The sequence below is a fragment of the Oscarella lobularis genome, chromosome 14 (genome assembly GCF_947507565.1).
Source record: "Oscarella lobularis chromosome 14, ooOscLobu1.1, whole genome shotgun sequence".
NCBI classification, from domain to species: Eukaryota; Metazoa; Porifera; class Homoscleromorpha; order Homosclerophorida; family Oscarellidae; genus Oscarella; species Oscarella lobularis.
The window spans coordinates 2139804-2152497 of record NC_089188.1 but is presented as its reverse complement, the minus strand read 5'-3'; the positions used below and the strand labels follow the sequence as shown (position 1 = coordinate 2152497).

General features: G+C 48.5%; 4 protein-coding genes across 5 annotated transcripts; all 4 read left to right on the top strand.

Moving 5' to 3' along the window:
- Nucleotides 1–145: 145 nt before the first annotated feature.
- LOC136195078 (glutathione reductase, mitochondrial-like) lies at nucleotides 146–2526 on the top strand. Its single transcript, XM_065984345.1, has 13 exons — nucleotides 146–490; nucleotides 544–570; nucleotides 617–705; nucleotides 785–854; nucleotides 918–1117; nucleotides 1173–1272; nucleotides 1332–1418; nucleotides 1480–1623; nucleotides 1678–1719; nucleotides 1771–1840; nucleotides 1891–2022; nucleotides 2074–2207; nucleotides 2266–2526. Exons 1-13 carry the CDS (start codon nucleotides 347–349, stop codon nucleotides 2428–2430), a joined length of 1404 nt encoding a protein of 467 aa, XP_065840417.1. The 5' UTR covers nucleotides 146–346; the 3' UTR covers nucleotides 2431–2526.
- Nucleotides 2527–2555: 29 nt separating this feature from the next.
- On the top strand, nucleotides 2556–3970 carry LOC136195080 (carboxylesterase NlhH-like). Its single transcript, XM_065984349.1, has 3 exons — nucleotides 2556–2693; nucleotides 2752–3053; nucleotides 3163–3970. Exons 1-3 carry the CDS (start codon nucleotides 2559–2561, stop codon nucleotides 3899–3901), a joined length of 1176 nt encoding a protein of 391 aa, XP_065840421.1. The 5' UTR covers nucleotides 2556–2558; the 3' UTR covers nucleotides 3902–3970.
- On the top strand, nucleotides 3948–7443 carry LOC136195073 (splicing factor 3A subunit 1-like). Of its 2 annotated transcripts, XM_065984341.1 has the most exons (19): nucleotides 3949–4158; nucleotides 4207–4245; nucleotides 4298–4458; nucleotides 4511–4620; nucleotides 4683–4842; nucleotides 4896–4958; nucleotides 5019–5109; nucleotides 5179–5250; nucleotides 5310–5389; nucleotides 5445–5564; nucleotides 5619–5760; nucleotides 5826–5939; nucleotides 6117–6197; nucleotides 6248–6333; nucleotides 6390–6445; nucleotides 6500–6580; nucleotides 6632–6944; nucleotides 6993–7169; nucleotides 7222–7443. In XM_065984341.1, the coding sequence occupies exons 1-19, from the start codon at nucleotides 4050–4052 to the stop codon at nucleotides 7321–7323; spliced, it is 2157 nt and encodes a 718-aa protein (XP_065840413.1). In that variant the 5' UTR covers nucleotides 3949–4049; the 3' UTR covers nucleotides 7324–7443. The 2 variants fall into 2 exon arrangements, with proteins under 2 accessions (XP_065840412.1, XP_065840413.1); XM_065984340.1 differs by having other exon boundaries at nucleotides 3948–4158; nucleotides 4896–5109.
- A 110-nt stretch (nucleotides 7444–7553) lies between these two features.
- Nucleotides 7554–12690, top strand: LOC136195070 (fibropellin-1-like). Its single transcript, XM_065984334.1, has 23 exons — nucleotides 7554–7681; nucleotides 7930–8223; nucleotides 8274–8595; nucleotides 8648–8708; nucleotides 8760–8818; nucleotides 8877–8948; nucleotides 9009–9122; nucleotides 9177–9290; nucleotides 9349–9459; nucleotides 9514–9624; nucleotides 9685–9731; nucleotides 9789–9962; nucleotides 10020–10176; nucleotides 10222–10951; nucleotides 11009–11148; nucleotides 11201–11377; nucleotides 11433–11546; nucleotides 11603–11713; nucleotides 11767–11880; nucleotides 11940–12053; nucleotides 12114–12212; nucleotides 12259–12489; nucleotides 12548–12690. Exons 1-23 carry the CDS (start codon nucleotides 7622–7624, stop codon nucleotides 12637–12639), a joined length of 3618 nt encoding a protein of 1205 aa, XP_065840406.1. The 5' UTR covers nucleotides 7554–7621; the 3' UTR covers nucleotides 12640–12690.
- Nucleotides 12691–12694: the final 4 nt, after the last annotated feature.

Sequence of the window (12694 nt, the reverse complement as noted above, 5' to 3'; positions counted from 1 at the left end):
AGGGAGAGAGCTTGTTTTTGGCTGACAAAAGTGTTTAGACACTCACAGAGAAATAGAGATGAGGCACACATGTGATACAATATATCCCTTGAGTCGGATTGATCTTGTATTTAGAAATTAATTCATGCAATCATAGTGACTCGACTACATCACGTTTTGCTATTGCATTATGCATTATTGAAAGTTGTCGGAAAACGCTGATTCCTGATCTGATCTCATGAAGGAGATCGAAGGGGGCGGGGAGGAGGCGTCATCACACGCATGCAAGTCACTTCCGCATCTCTAGCGTGCGCTGAGAATACAGTACGACTATAAAAAACGTCTAAACGGCAGTCACAGCACGCGCATGCAACGAATGGCAACGGCAGTGCGTACGTTCGACTTCTTGGTCATCGGTGGCGGCTCCGGCGGCCTTGCCAGTGCACGAAGAGCCGCTCTTTTGGGAGCAAAAGCAGCGGTGATCGAGCACGGCCCAATCGGCGGAACATGCGTACGTAACAATAGCCAAAAGCATCGTAGCAAAGCCTAAAAACGCCATGCTAGGTCAACGTGGGCTGCGTTCCAAAGAAGGTACAGAAAAAAGCGGCTTGGAAACCTTTTGTTTGGACTCTCCTAGGTCATGTTCTACACGGCGTCGATGCGCGAGGCGCTGCACGACATGAAATCCTACGGTTTCGACGTCACACTGAAAAAATTCGATTGGGCGTGAGTGGGATGGAATGCGGGCTCGCAAGCGGAACTGGAAACGCTAAATGCATTGTCCTCGTCCCTCTTTCCTTCCCAGAGTCATCAAAAAATCCCGCGACGCTTACATCAATCGTCTCCACGGCATCTACGACAGGAATCTTGATAAGGCGAGACGTAGAGTGCCTCTATACAGTCTGATTTAATTTTCTGAATGTTTCTCCCGGGTTCAGGATGGCGTGACCAAGATCATCGGAGACGCCAAGTTCAAGCCGTCCGAAAACGGGTCCGTCGTCGTCGACGTCGGCGGCGAGAGTTACACGGCAAAACACGTTCTGATTGCAACTGGCGGTCGTCCTATCGAGGCTGGCGTGCCGGGCAAAGAACTGGCTATGACTAGTGACGGATTCTTTGACCTTGAAGAACTGCCACGGTAGGTCATTCTGTTTACCTGCAAGCCACTATAAGATTGATTCGTTTTGTCATAGGAAAATTGCCGTGGTTGGTGCCGGTTACATTGCCGTCGAATTGGCTGGCATTCTAAATGCTCTCGGGTCGGAAACCTCTTTGCTAATAAGGAAAGATAAGGTGTGGTTAGGTTTTCCGTTGAGTATTTCTTTAGAGTTTGAGTGTCTATTTCTAATAAGGTGCTTCGCAGCTTTGATTCCACCCTTAGCAATATGATCACCGATGAGGTTGTTGATTCTGGTATTGATCTCGTCAGAAATACGACGGTAGGATCTACAGGGTTATTTACATTTGAGTCAAGTTAATTAATTGCTTTAATTATTTCAGGTTGATAAACTTGTCAAAGAGGCTGACGGCACTGTCACCGTTCACGTTGTTAGAGACGGCGCAAAGGCGTCCTTGGCTGGATATAGCCATGTTCTTTGGGCCATTGGAAGAGTCCCAAACACCGAGATTGGTTTAGAGCACGTCGTACGTCAGAATTGAGACGTAGAGACACGATAGATTACATGGTGAATTTTCTAGGGCGTCAAACTTGATGACAGGAGAAACGTGCAGGTTGACGAGGTAAGAAAAATCAAGAGACAGAGTCATTTTGAGATATGTAACTGTATGCAGTTTCAAAACACGACAACCCCAAATATCTACGCCTTGGGTGACGTGGCCGGGAAATATCTTCTCACACCAGGCAGAAACGTCACAATCTATATTTTTGATTTATCAATATTTGTCTTTCAGTTGCTATTGCTGCTGGACGTCGTCTGGCTCATCGACTTTTTGACAATCAGCCTAATTCGAAATTGGACTATGAAAATATACCAACAGTTGTGTTTAGTCATCCAACTATTGGAACTATTGGACTTACAGAAGGTAGGTCATCATCGTCAATAAATAGTCATTTTATGAGGGGTTTTCTAAAAGCCGAAGCCAAGGCAAAGTATGGTGCTGAAAACGTGAGAGTCTACGAAGCAGGTTTGGCATCTATGTACTTTGCTGTGACTGAGCGAAAACAGCGAAGCGTTGTGAAAATGATCTGCTTGCTGCCCAATGAAAAGGTACAGTACTGAGAATTAAATAGGCACGGACGAATATTTATTTTATTTATTTGTACAGGTTATTGGGTTGCATTGTCTTGGTCTTGGGTCCGACGAGATGCTTCAAGGATTTGCCGTTGCCGTGAAAATGGGCGCCACGAAAGCTGATTTTGACAACACCGTTGCTATACATCCTACGGCTGCTGAAGAGGTCGTGACGTTGAAAACGGCGAAGAAGGACTGAAGCAAAATGCAGAAAAAATACTGTGAGCACATTTTTTGTTTTGTCGCACATAGCGTAGTATACTGATCGCATTTCGTCACGTATCCTCATCGCTCACATGACCGGACGAAGTACAGTGCGCCGACGATATGTTTTGCTACGTGCTCTCTATTGTCTTCCTTCTTTGGCTCGTCTACGTCTACACGACATTTCCGCGCTATCCACAATCAATGCCACTACGGGAAAGGTTCATTTTCTACATCTCGGAGATCGTAACAGTTCCGGTAAAAAAAAAGAAAGTCGCCGACCCCGCGCTCGCGAAAACGAGCGCCTTTCCCTTAGACGTTCTGGAAACTGGCTCTGGACAACATCGGTCTCATCAGCCTTCCCCATCTCTGTCGCTTCTTCGCCTCCTCGCCCCCTATCCGACTCATCCTACCCCACGGGCGACCCGAGAATCGAACGCTCGGCGGCGTTTCGGTGACGATCTTTCGACCGCCGGCGAGCAACCGTGACGCCGACCACCGCCCCCGCGGCGTGGTTTATCTCCACGGCGGAGGCTGGTATCTCGGATCCATTTATTCGCACGGCGCCGTCGCGGCGCAGGTCGCCGTCAAAGCGAAAGCCGTCGTCGTATTCGTAAAGTGAGTCGTATAAAGAGCGAGGCTAGCAGCTAATACCGTAATTGTCCAAGATTAATCGTTGTAACCCTTTGGAATGCTCTCATCTATGATAGTCGTCTCTTTATCCTAGCTATCGTCTCTCGCCCGAGCACATTTTTCCGGCGGCCGTCGACGATTGTTTCGACGTCACCGAAGCCGTCGTTCAACAGGCGGACGAATTGGGTATTGATCCCAATCGAATTTCCACGTTGGGCGACAGTTCCGGCGGCGGGCTCGTCCTTTCCGTCGCCCTGCGACGTCGCGCCGAACGACTTCGTCCGCTGCGCGCTCAAATTCTCGTCTTTCCCATTCTCCAGTGCGTCTATTTTGGATTTTCTTCTTACTCCAACGATCGAACGGTATTAATCACCAAACAGATGGTCACCATGGCAGCGTCATTGTACGTCGCCGGAGATTTGCGTTTGCTTGAGCCGCTCGCAAATGGGCGCGTCTTGTCGCGAAATACAGCCGAAGAACTGCTTAATAGACGTTGGGAGTTGGGTTTGAGCGAAGACCAATTGGCTCGGCATTCACTTGACGCTCCCCCATCAGAATTCGAATCTGCCTTATTGGACCCATCTCTTTTGCCCCTCGCAGCCAAATCAATGCACGGATTTTCACCGACGTTGGTTATTACTTCGTCCTTGGATGTTCTCCAGTCCGAAGCGGAATTGCTTGCGAAACGGATTCGAAAAGCCGGGGGTCACGTGGAGGAGAAAAGCTACGAAGCACCGCACTCGTTTTTCAATTACGTTGGTCCTTATGTGGGAGTCGACGCCGCTGCTAACGCCGTGGATGAGATAGCCGCCTTTTTAGAACGAAATAGCTAAATCGACTGATAACCTATTTGTTGTCGTTGTGCATAATCACGTGGGCGAGATGTACGGGGCTCTATCGCACCAACACACCAGACCTCGTGCTTTTTCTCCTCGTTTCGAGTCTTTCCGACGTTATTGGACGACGTTGAGATTCTGAGACATGCCGCCTGAAGCGTCCGGGCAGACGGCCGAGTCGCAGGCGCCTGCCAAAGAGGCTCCGGCGTCGAAATCGTTCGTTGGAATCATCTATCCGCCGCCCGAAGTCAGAAGTAAGCTCAACTGCTCGAAAAAGGTTCTAATGTGAAAGTCTCTTCAAGACATCGTGGACAAAACGGCGAATTTCGTGGCGAGAAACGGTGAGACCTCGCGCTCGCGTTATTTTAACGCGCGTCGAGAAGTTCCGCGCAGGGATCGAATTCGAGATTCGCATTCGTCAAAACGAGCAGGACAACCCGAAGTTCAATTTTCTCAATTTCGACGATCCGTACCACGCCTACTACCAGCACAAAGTTCGCGAATTTCGCGAAGGAAAAAACGAAGAGGAGGGGCCAAAACCCGTCGTGCAAAAAGTGCGCTTTTCTACGTCACGTGACCTGACCAAACTAGTGACGTTTCTTCCAGGCGTCGAAATCGGCTCAACAAAAAGTCGTCGAAGAATTTCCCGTTCCGAAAAATCCGCCACCGGAATGGGAATTCATGGTCGATCCTCCGTCAATTTCCGCCTTTGAATTGTAAATAATGATTAGAAAATACTTGGTTTAATTAATTAATTAATTAATTAATTTTCTTTCAGGGATCTTGTGAAGTTGACTGCGCAGTTTGTGGCTCGAAATGGGCGTCAATTTCTCACGACGCTCATGAATCGCGAGCAATATAATTCCCAATTTGATTTTCTCAGACCGCAGCATCACTTATTTCAGTACTTCACTCGCCTGGTGGAACAATACACCAAGGCAGGGCAAAACAACTGAGAACTGCACCCCCAAATAATTCATTTTTTATACAGATATTGATACCTTCTAGAGATCTAGTCGATAGGCTAAAGAAAGAAGCAGAGGATTCTAATATCGTAACATTTCGTCATTTTTTTCCTCTTTGCCTTTGTGCGATGTTTTCGTCTTCTACGAAGATGTTTGAACGCATGCAGTATCGTTTCTATTGGGAACGGCATCAGGAGCGACAGAAGAAAAAGAGGGAAGAGGAGGCGGAAAGAGAACGAGGTAAAAAAACGTTAGAGATTATTATTATTATTATTATTATTATTATACGCGTTGTTTTTCTATAACAAGTTGCGTTCGCTCAAATCGATTGGCACGACTTTGTTCTGGTCGAAACGGTCGATTTCCCAGAAACAGATACAGGTAGGCCTCTAGGAGGGGAGGAGGGGGGAATCAATGAAACCTCGCTATTTTATCTCTAGCTCTCGGCTATCCGCCTCCAGTCACGAAGGAACAGCTCGGCACTCGAATCTTAGCCCAGCAACGATACGATCAACTTCAGGTAAAATAACACGCAGAACAAACAATTGTTGTCTCTAACGGTTTTTCGTTTCTAGGAAGAACGCAAGGCAATGACGGAGGACACTTCAATGGACATCGACGACGATGACGACGACATGGAAATGGGAGACGCCGTCTCCGCTCCGGGTACAGAAAAGCCTCCAGAACTGACAAAGGTATCTCAACTATTTAATCTTAGTTGAATTTTTATCAAATATCTTGAATTCGAGGACATATCCGGTGCTCCCGTACCCGCCGGAATCAGTAAGCCGCCCAGCATTTCGGTGACTGCGTCGTCGCGACCGTCTATGCCGCCGCCGCCGGTACCCGGTCAACCAAACGTGCAGATCAGACGGGACTATGATCCTAAAGGTGTAGTGGGCCTACGTACTGCGGTTATTTTTCTTTCATCGTTTCCTCTGTTTTTTTTCTCACAGCGCCGAAGTCCAAGCCTGTGGCTCCGTCGGCTCCCGCTCCTGACAAGTTTCTCGTATCTCCGCTGACCGGCGAACGAGTTCCGGCAGACAAAATGGCTGAACACATGAGATTCGGTATGTGATAGACGACTTTGAATGGGTTTTCCGCTTGGGGGCGAATGATGACGCGATAATCCAACTCTAAGAGATATTCTTGCTGAGACGCGTAGAGCATATACTGATGCCCCCCTCGATGAATTTTAATTCGAGGAAGAGACGATGCAACAACGGATCTCTTACAATTTTCCCTAGGATTACTCGATCCTCGTTGGCGCGAGCAGAAGAACAAGGAAATCGAAGAAAAGAAGGAACAGGAAGAAGTCTATGCACCAGGTAGGCATAGCAGAGTCAAAATTGAACCCAATTTCATAAGCGCATAACAGGCACGTCCATCGGGTCGAGTCTAAAACACTTTGCCGAAAGGCGTACTGATATTTTTGGACAGGAGGAAACGTACATAGGTCGAAAGGTAAGGGAATGGTTTAATATTAGTTAAGAGCGTTCCTCCAATGGCTCGGATCCCAGATCGGTGAAGAGGCGGAAGAGCCGGTGAAGGAAACCTGGGATGGCCACGCTTCGAGGTAATAATCGCAAACGACACGCAATTAGGAATGACGACTGTATTCGACTCCTAGTGCAAGTGGCTTCGCTGCCCGAGCCGCCAACGCCGCTATCGAAGACCAAGTAGCCGCGATTCAAAGATCCAAAGGCTTAGCGTAAGGAAAGACGCTAAGGCACTTGTGTCCTGATTCTAATTTTTTTTCCAGTCCTCCTGAGAGTCTTCCGCCGCCGCCACCGCCGCCTCCCTTGCCGCCGGAACCCGCTCTTCCACCGGAGCCGCCCCGACCTCCCATTCCATCGCTGATGTCTCAATCGCTGCCTCCGTCTGGAATGATTCCTCCGCCTCCGCCGCCAAGGCCTCCCTTGGGAGGCGTTCCTCCTCCTCCGCCGCCGCCGCCACCGCCGCCGTCTCAGCCTTTTATCCCGCCTTTGCCAGGGGAACCGGTTCCTAAAAGGGGTCGCGTTGATTTGGCGGAAGGCGAGTATATTCCGGAGCAAGATTTCATTGCAATGAATCCGGTACGGAAGCAGGGTTGGGGTGTACTAAGTTGGACGTGTTCTCTTTAGGGTCCTGTCAATATTAAGGTTCAAATTCCTTCTCTTCCGGACAAGTTGGAGTGGAGTTTGAATGGGCAAATGGTCACCATCACGTTGCCGGTGACGGAGCAAGTGGCCGCAATCAAGACCAAATTGCAGGACGCTTTAGGAGGAATGCCACCCGGAAAACAGAAATTGCAGATGGGGGTACACTTTTTTAACGGGATTTTTTTTTGGCTGGACTAATTTTGTTTTGTAGAATGTCTTCATCAAGGATTCCAACTCTTTGGCCTATTACAACATGACGCCGACGACGTTGCTTCATCTCGGACTGAAGGAAAGGGGCGGGCGAAAGAAGTGATTGCTTTGAGAGGGAAGCTAACTCAAACTTTGACTAACTTACTCTCACCGCCCTCTTTGCATGTTGTTTGCTCAAACTGTAGAATTGTCTAGAGAAAGTTGTGGGAAGGGTTTGCTGGTGCATGCAGGTAAGTCATAGCATCTGTCTCGCATGGGGGGGCCCCAAACATCGCCCCAAACACCGTCCACTACCGTAGAACGCAGAGAAAATGAAATGCGCCGCCGCTCACGTGCTTTGGCGCCAGTAGCGCTTGCGCGCCTAGCGAACAGATTTAGCCCGGCGCTGTCCGTCTTTGACAATGATGCTCAATTCTTCTTGGGTATTCGTGTTAATCGTCTTCAGTGCGACTTTTTCCACAGTATGTTCGTTGCTTCCTTTTTTTGATAAGGCGTGGTTGAGGTTGAACTCTCTTTTTTATTGGTAACACTTCGTCGCGTGGGGTTTTAGATCTAACGACGTTACATGGGTGCCCAATTGCATAAACGGATCCCTTTAGTGATGCCCCACCTTGAAAGTGGAATGCATATTCTCGCGTGATACTAAAGACCTTTGTACTATACCAGAAGCTAGGCCCGTTTAATTAATAGAGTGATTCTCTCTCCCAAGTGCCTTTCTGATGGCAAATTTGAAATCGATTTACTCGCGTACCAAAACAGCAAATCGAAATTGCGCAGCGGCAGCTGTTGCGACGATTTGACGAACATATTCGGCTGTTGGGGCGATTGCGACAATTACTTCGAAATCTGCTGGCGCGATTATCCGAAGACTTCGGGAGCGTGTCGCGCGTACAACGTCACGAAAGTGATGGGAGACGACAAGTTCACGTTCCCTCTCGGAGCGGGAGTGCTGGGAACGGGCTTGTCGAATCCCCTTCAATTTCATTTCAAGGGAGCGTGGCAGGCGAGCAAATGTCCCCGCACTCGATGCACTAGCAAATTCCTCTTCCATAGAAAGCGTTTAGCTTGCAAATCGATGTCTGGGATGACGACGGTGGACGTTTCCTCAATTTGTTTGGTGACTCGGATTTGGTCGATCATTTGTATCACCACCAGAAAAAAATGGTTTCGTCGTCCACGTGGCTGCTGGCTACGATGGTTGGACTTCGCGCCGTTCTTGCAGTGCAATTTCGCGTCACCTGCGCTGTCTACTACTACGGCGAGTCGTGCGACAAGTACTGCAAATTCAGCTATAGTTCGTTGGGCTATTATACTTGCGACGGACTTGGGAACAAGGTATGCTTTCCTGGATGGACGGGTTCGAGTTGCACACAAGGTATATTTTTTCGTATGCACGCACGACTGCACGTACCCTTTGACTTCTTTAGCCGTATGTTCATCCGGCTGTGATCCTAACAACGGTTTTTGCACCGCGCCGTTCACGTGCAGGCGAGTTGTTGGCAAGACCCTTCAAATCATCTTTTTTTCAATTTTTTATAGGTGCCGTTCTGGTTGGACGGGTGCTGATTGCAAACAGTGTGTGAAGAAAACGGGATGCAGTAAGTTCCTTAGTTTTTGATTCCTTGCTCGGGGCCTTTTAGAAAAGAAATTCTTTAGAAAATGGATATTGTGTGTTTGCATATGGATGTACTTGTAACTCTGGCTGGGCCGGCGCTCTCTGCGATATTGGTCAGCATTTAAAGTCGTACGCGCGCGATCTCAACGTAGAATCATTGCTTTCTTGTTCAGACATGAATAAATGTGCAAGTAGTCCGTGTCAGAACGGAGCCACCTGTCAGAACCTTCCCAATGACTATTCGTGCACCTGTAAGCCTGGCTACAAGGGAAACCAATGCGAAACAGGTGCTATCTCATTTTGGGAGATATATGATTAATTAAACGTATTGAAAAATTTAGCCATCGATGCTTGTGATCCGTATCCCTGCAAGAACGGAGCTACTTGTATCAACAAGTTGGTCGACTACACGTGCCAGTGCTTGGCCGGCTACAACGGAAAGAATTGTGAACACGGTACAAGATAAAGATATTTGACGGTCGACCGTTCTTTCAGTATGCGGCGTTTGATTAGACATCAATGACTGCGCGTTGAATCCGTGCTTGAATGGAAACTGCTTCGATCAAGTGAACAACTATACGTGCGCTTGCGTTCCTGGCTACACGGGACGATTGTGTGACACAGGTTGCTCTCGCTCGCTTCTTCGAATATTGACGCTTTGAATTTTTGTCTTTGTAGATATCGACGAGTGTCTATCTTCGCCGTGCGTTCGCGGCACGTGTAGAGACTTGATCAACGCGTTCTCGTGTCAATGTCCCACTGGATTCAACGGGCAAACGTGCAACAATAGTGAGGAAATTTTTTTATTAGAGTCCGCGAGTCGCGATGTAAAGCCTCCGCTTTTCTTAGACATCGACGACTGTAATAACGTGTGCCACAACGGTGCCACGTGCACTGTGAGAGCAAACCCCATTTTTTGTTTTCCTTTTTCAGTTTCGAAACGCGTCTTCTAGGATTTGGTTAACGATTTCTCGTGCACTTGCAGTCCCGGTTACACGGGACGTCACTGCACGCTTGACATCAACGAATGCAATAGCAATCCCTGTCAGAACGGTGGAACGTGTCGGAATCAGATCAACGGGTATCGTTGCACCTGTAAAGATGGCTACACGGGCACTCGCTGCGAGGTAAATAGTATTTTTAATTAATTAAAACGGTCTCCATATTGCACGATTTGAATCAAGATTGACATTGACGACTGCCTTTTGTCGCCGTGTCAAAACCAAGGCACATGCACAGATTTAGTCAACGACTACAGCTGCAAATGTGCTGCTGGCTTTCTCGGGAAAAGCTGCGGTTCGACGACAGATGAGTGTGCAGACACTCCCTGTCAGAACGGAGGTAAGTAGCCAACTAAACAGGTTTTATTATTTATTTAATTATTAGGAACTTGTAACGACACTCACCTTGACTACACCTGCTCGTGCCCAATTGGCTACACCGGCAAGGACTGCCAGATCAACATCAATGATTGCGATCCGGATCCGTGCTTCGAGGGTACGTGCATCGACGGCGTCGCCTCGTACTCGTGCGCCTGCTATCGGGGCTACACGGGACCGAAATGCGAGACGAACATCGACGAATGCGCGTCGCACGCCTGTCAGAACGGGGCCACGTGCGTGGACGCAATCGACGGCTACACGTGCACGTGCGTCAACGGCTACACGGGCGATCGATGCGAAACGAACGTCGACGACTGCTTGACGACGCCGTGTCTTTCCGGCGGAAATTGCACCGACGGCGTGGCGACGTACACGTGCTCGTGTCCGGACGGTTTCACCGGGACGAACTGCGAGACGAACGTCGACGAATGCCAAAGCAATCCGTGTCTAAACGGGGCCACGTGCACCGACGCCGTTGCCGGCTTTCGATGTCGATGCGTTCGCGGTTACGAAGGCGACACGTGCGCGTCGAATATTGACGACTGTCTCGCCGGGACGTGTCTGAACGGCGCCACGTGCATCGACTTGATCGACGATTACAATTGCACGTGCGCCGCCGGCTTCACGGGCGACGACTGTTCGACGCGAATCAATCACTGCGTCGGAAATGGATGCCAAAACGGCGCCACGTGTATCAACGATTATGGATTTTATACGTGTTCTTGTGCGACTGGGTGAGTTCGCTTATAGAACGCGTGGAATCGATTGCAACTCTTTTTAAAAACTTCTAGGTACACGGGTAAGTTGTGCGATGTGAACATTGACGATTGCTTGGGACATAGCTGTATGAACAATGCTACCTGCATTGACGGAATTAACTCGTACGAATGCAGCTGTGCGACAGGATTTACCGGATACTACTGCGAAACGAGTAGGCTTGTGTACGAAAAGAATTCGTATTTATTATTAAATTCTCTATTCAGACATAGACGATTGTCAGTTTGGTCCCGATGCCAGGAACGTCGAGGGACGAGTCCAGACGTCGAAGGGAAGTTTTTCTCCGCTTGGCTACTGTGGAGGCACTGGAACGTGCATCGATTTAGTCAACGACTATTCGTGCTCTTGCGACGTTGGCTACACTGGTCAATATTGCGACGTTGGTATGGGACTCCATTCTCATTTAAGTAATTAAAATCGACTTATTCTTTTTTATAGATATTGACGAGTGTCAGTCTAACCCGTGTCAGAATGGGGGCACTTGTGTCGATGTCGTTGCGGCGTTCGTTTGCCTTTGTGACCAAGGCTGGTATGGCCACATCTGTCAACTTGGTAAGCTGAACGACGAAATTCGATTCTCTGACTGTGTCATTCTTTTTCTTTTTCAGACTTCGACGAGTGCGCGTCGAATCCCTGCCAGAATGGGGGCACGTGTACAAGTCATGTTGGCTATTTTACGTGCGAGTGTCCTGAGAATTGGCTGGGGCCCACATGCTCCTGTAAGACCCCACGGACGAATCTAATGCGCATATACCTGTATGAGATTATGTAGCCAATTCTTCCTGTCATCCAAATCCTTGCAATGGTAACGGTAATTGCACCGAGGAGGGTTCAGATTTTTCGTGCGTTTGTGAAAACGGCTGGACAGGTGTTGTGTGCGACTCAGGTGCGATACTCTATTCAAGCGACAATTCTCCTGAAGCAATCGCTCTTCTTTTCTAACAGACATCGATGAGTGCGCACAAGGCGTTTGTCGAAATGGAGGCACCTGCTCGAATGAGCCGGGGACCTATTTCTGCGACTGTCCATCCCTGTTCACGGGAGAGAACTGTGCTTCAGGTGAATTACGCGCACTTTGATTTGTTGATGTTATATCGCATACCGCTTTTTTCACTAAAGAGCTTGTTGAACCTACGCCCAAGGAGTGCGATTGCGTCGCTGAGCACGGATCGTGCAATGAAGCGTTTGGAACTTGTGACTGTCTACCTCAGTGGCGAGGTAAAGCACCACCAGTGTGCGACATTATAATTCAATTTTTCCTAAGGGGAATTCTGTGAGATTTCCAATGAGATTTCTAACGTTGGTTTCGTCGGTCAGGACGAAACGTCAGGAGGAAATTCGGGCGATACCGGTCTCATCATTGGAGTCACTCTCGGAGTTGTTGCAGGAATTGTCCTTGTTCTCTTTGGTTTGGCTCTGCTCGCTCGTTTAGGAGTCATCACATTGGAGCGAGGAAAGAAAACTGCTGAAAAGTCAGATCTGACTCAGTCAAAAAGTGCGTTAATATATTGGTAAAATAGAGTATTTGAATGAATTAATTAAATTTCGCCTAGGTGCTCATTTTGAGTCGGGAACCGAAGAAGCAACGGTCACCTTTTCAAATAATCCTGCATTCGGCGCCGAGAGTTCCGAAAACAAAGATTAATTGACAACTGTCTGCTTTTTAACTTGATGTTACGTTCCTCCCCTTTTCTTCCCGC

Bases quoted from the DNA above. Each gene is read 5' to 3' on its own strand.
- LOC136195078 (XM_065984345.1), top strand. From the start codon at position 347: ATGCAACGAATGGCAACGGCAGTGCGTACGTTCGACTTCTTGGTCATC. The intron at 571-616 runs GTACAGAAAAAA...GGACTCTCCTAG, and splicing joins TGGGCTGCGTTCCAAAGAAG to GTCATGTTCTACACGGCGTC. The intron at 1,720-1,770 runs GTAAGAAAAATC...AACTGTATGCAG, and splicing joins GAAACGTGCAGGTTGACGAG to TTTCAAAACACGACAACCCC.
- LOC136195080 (XM_065984349.1), top strand. From the start codon at position 2,559: ATGTTTTGCTACGTGCTCTCTATTGTCTTCCTTCTTTGGCTCGTCTAC. The intron at 2,694-2,751 runs GTAAAAAAAAAG...CCTTTCCCTTAG, and splicing joins CGGAGATCGTAACAGTTCCG to ACGTTCTGGAAACTGGCTCT. The intron at 3,054-3,162 runs GTGAGTCGTATA...TCTTTATCCTAG, and splicing joins GCCGTCGTCGTATTCGTAAA to CTATCGTCTCTCGCCCGAGC.
- LOC136195073 (XM_065984340.1), top strand. From the start codon at position 4,050: ATGCCGCCTGAAGCGTCCGGGCAGACGGCCGAGTCGCAGGCGCCTGCC. The intron at 5,390-5,444 runs GTAAAATAACAC...TTTCGTTTCTAG, and splicing joins AACGATACGATCAACTTCAG to GAAGAACGCAAGGCAATGAC. The intron at 6,945-6,992 runs GTACGGAAGCAG...TGTTCTCTTTAG, and splicing joins ATTTCATTGCAATGAATCCG to GGTCCTGTCAATATTAAGGT.
- LOC136195070 (XM_065984334.1), top strand. From the start codon at position 7,622: ATGATGCTCAATTCTTCTTGGGTATTCGTGTTAATCGTCTTCAGTGCG. The intron at 11,378-11,432 runs GTATGGGACTCC...TCTTTTTTATAG, and splicing joins TGGTCAATATTGCGACGTTG to ATATTGACGAGTGTCAGTCT. The intron at 11,881-11,939 runs GTGCGATACTCT...CTTTTCTAACAG, and splicing joins AGGTGTTGTGTGCGACTCAG to ACATCGATGAGTGCGCACAA.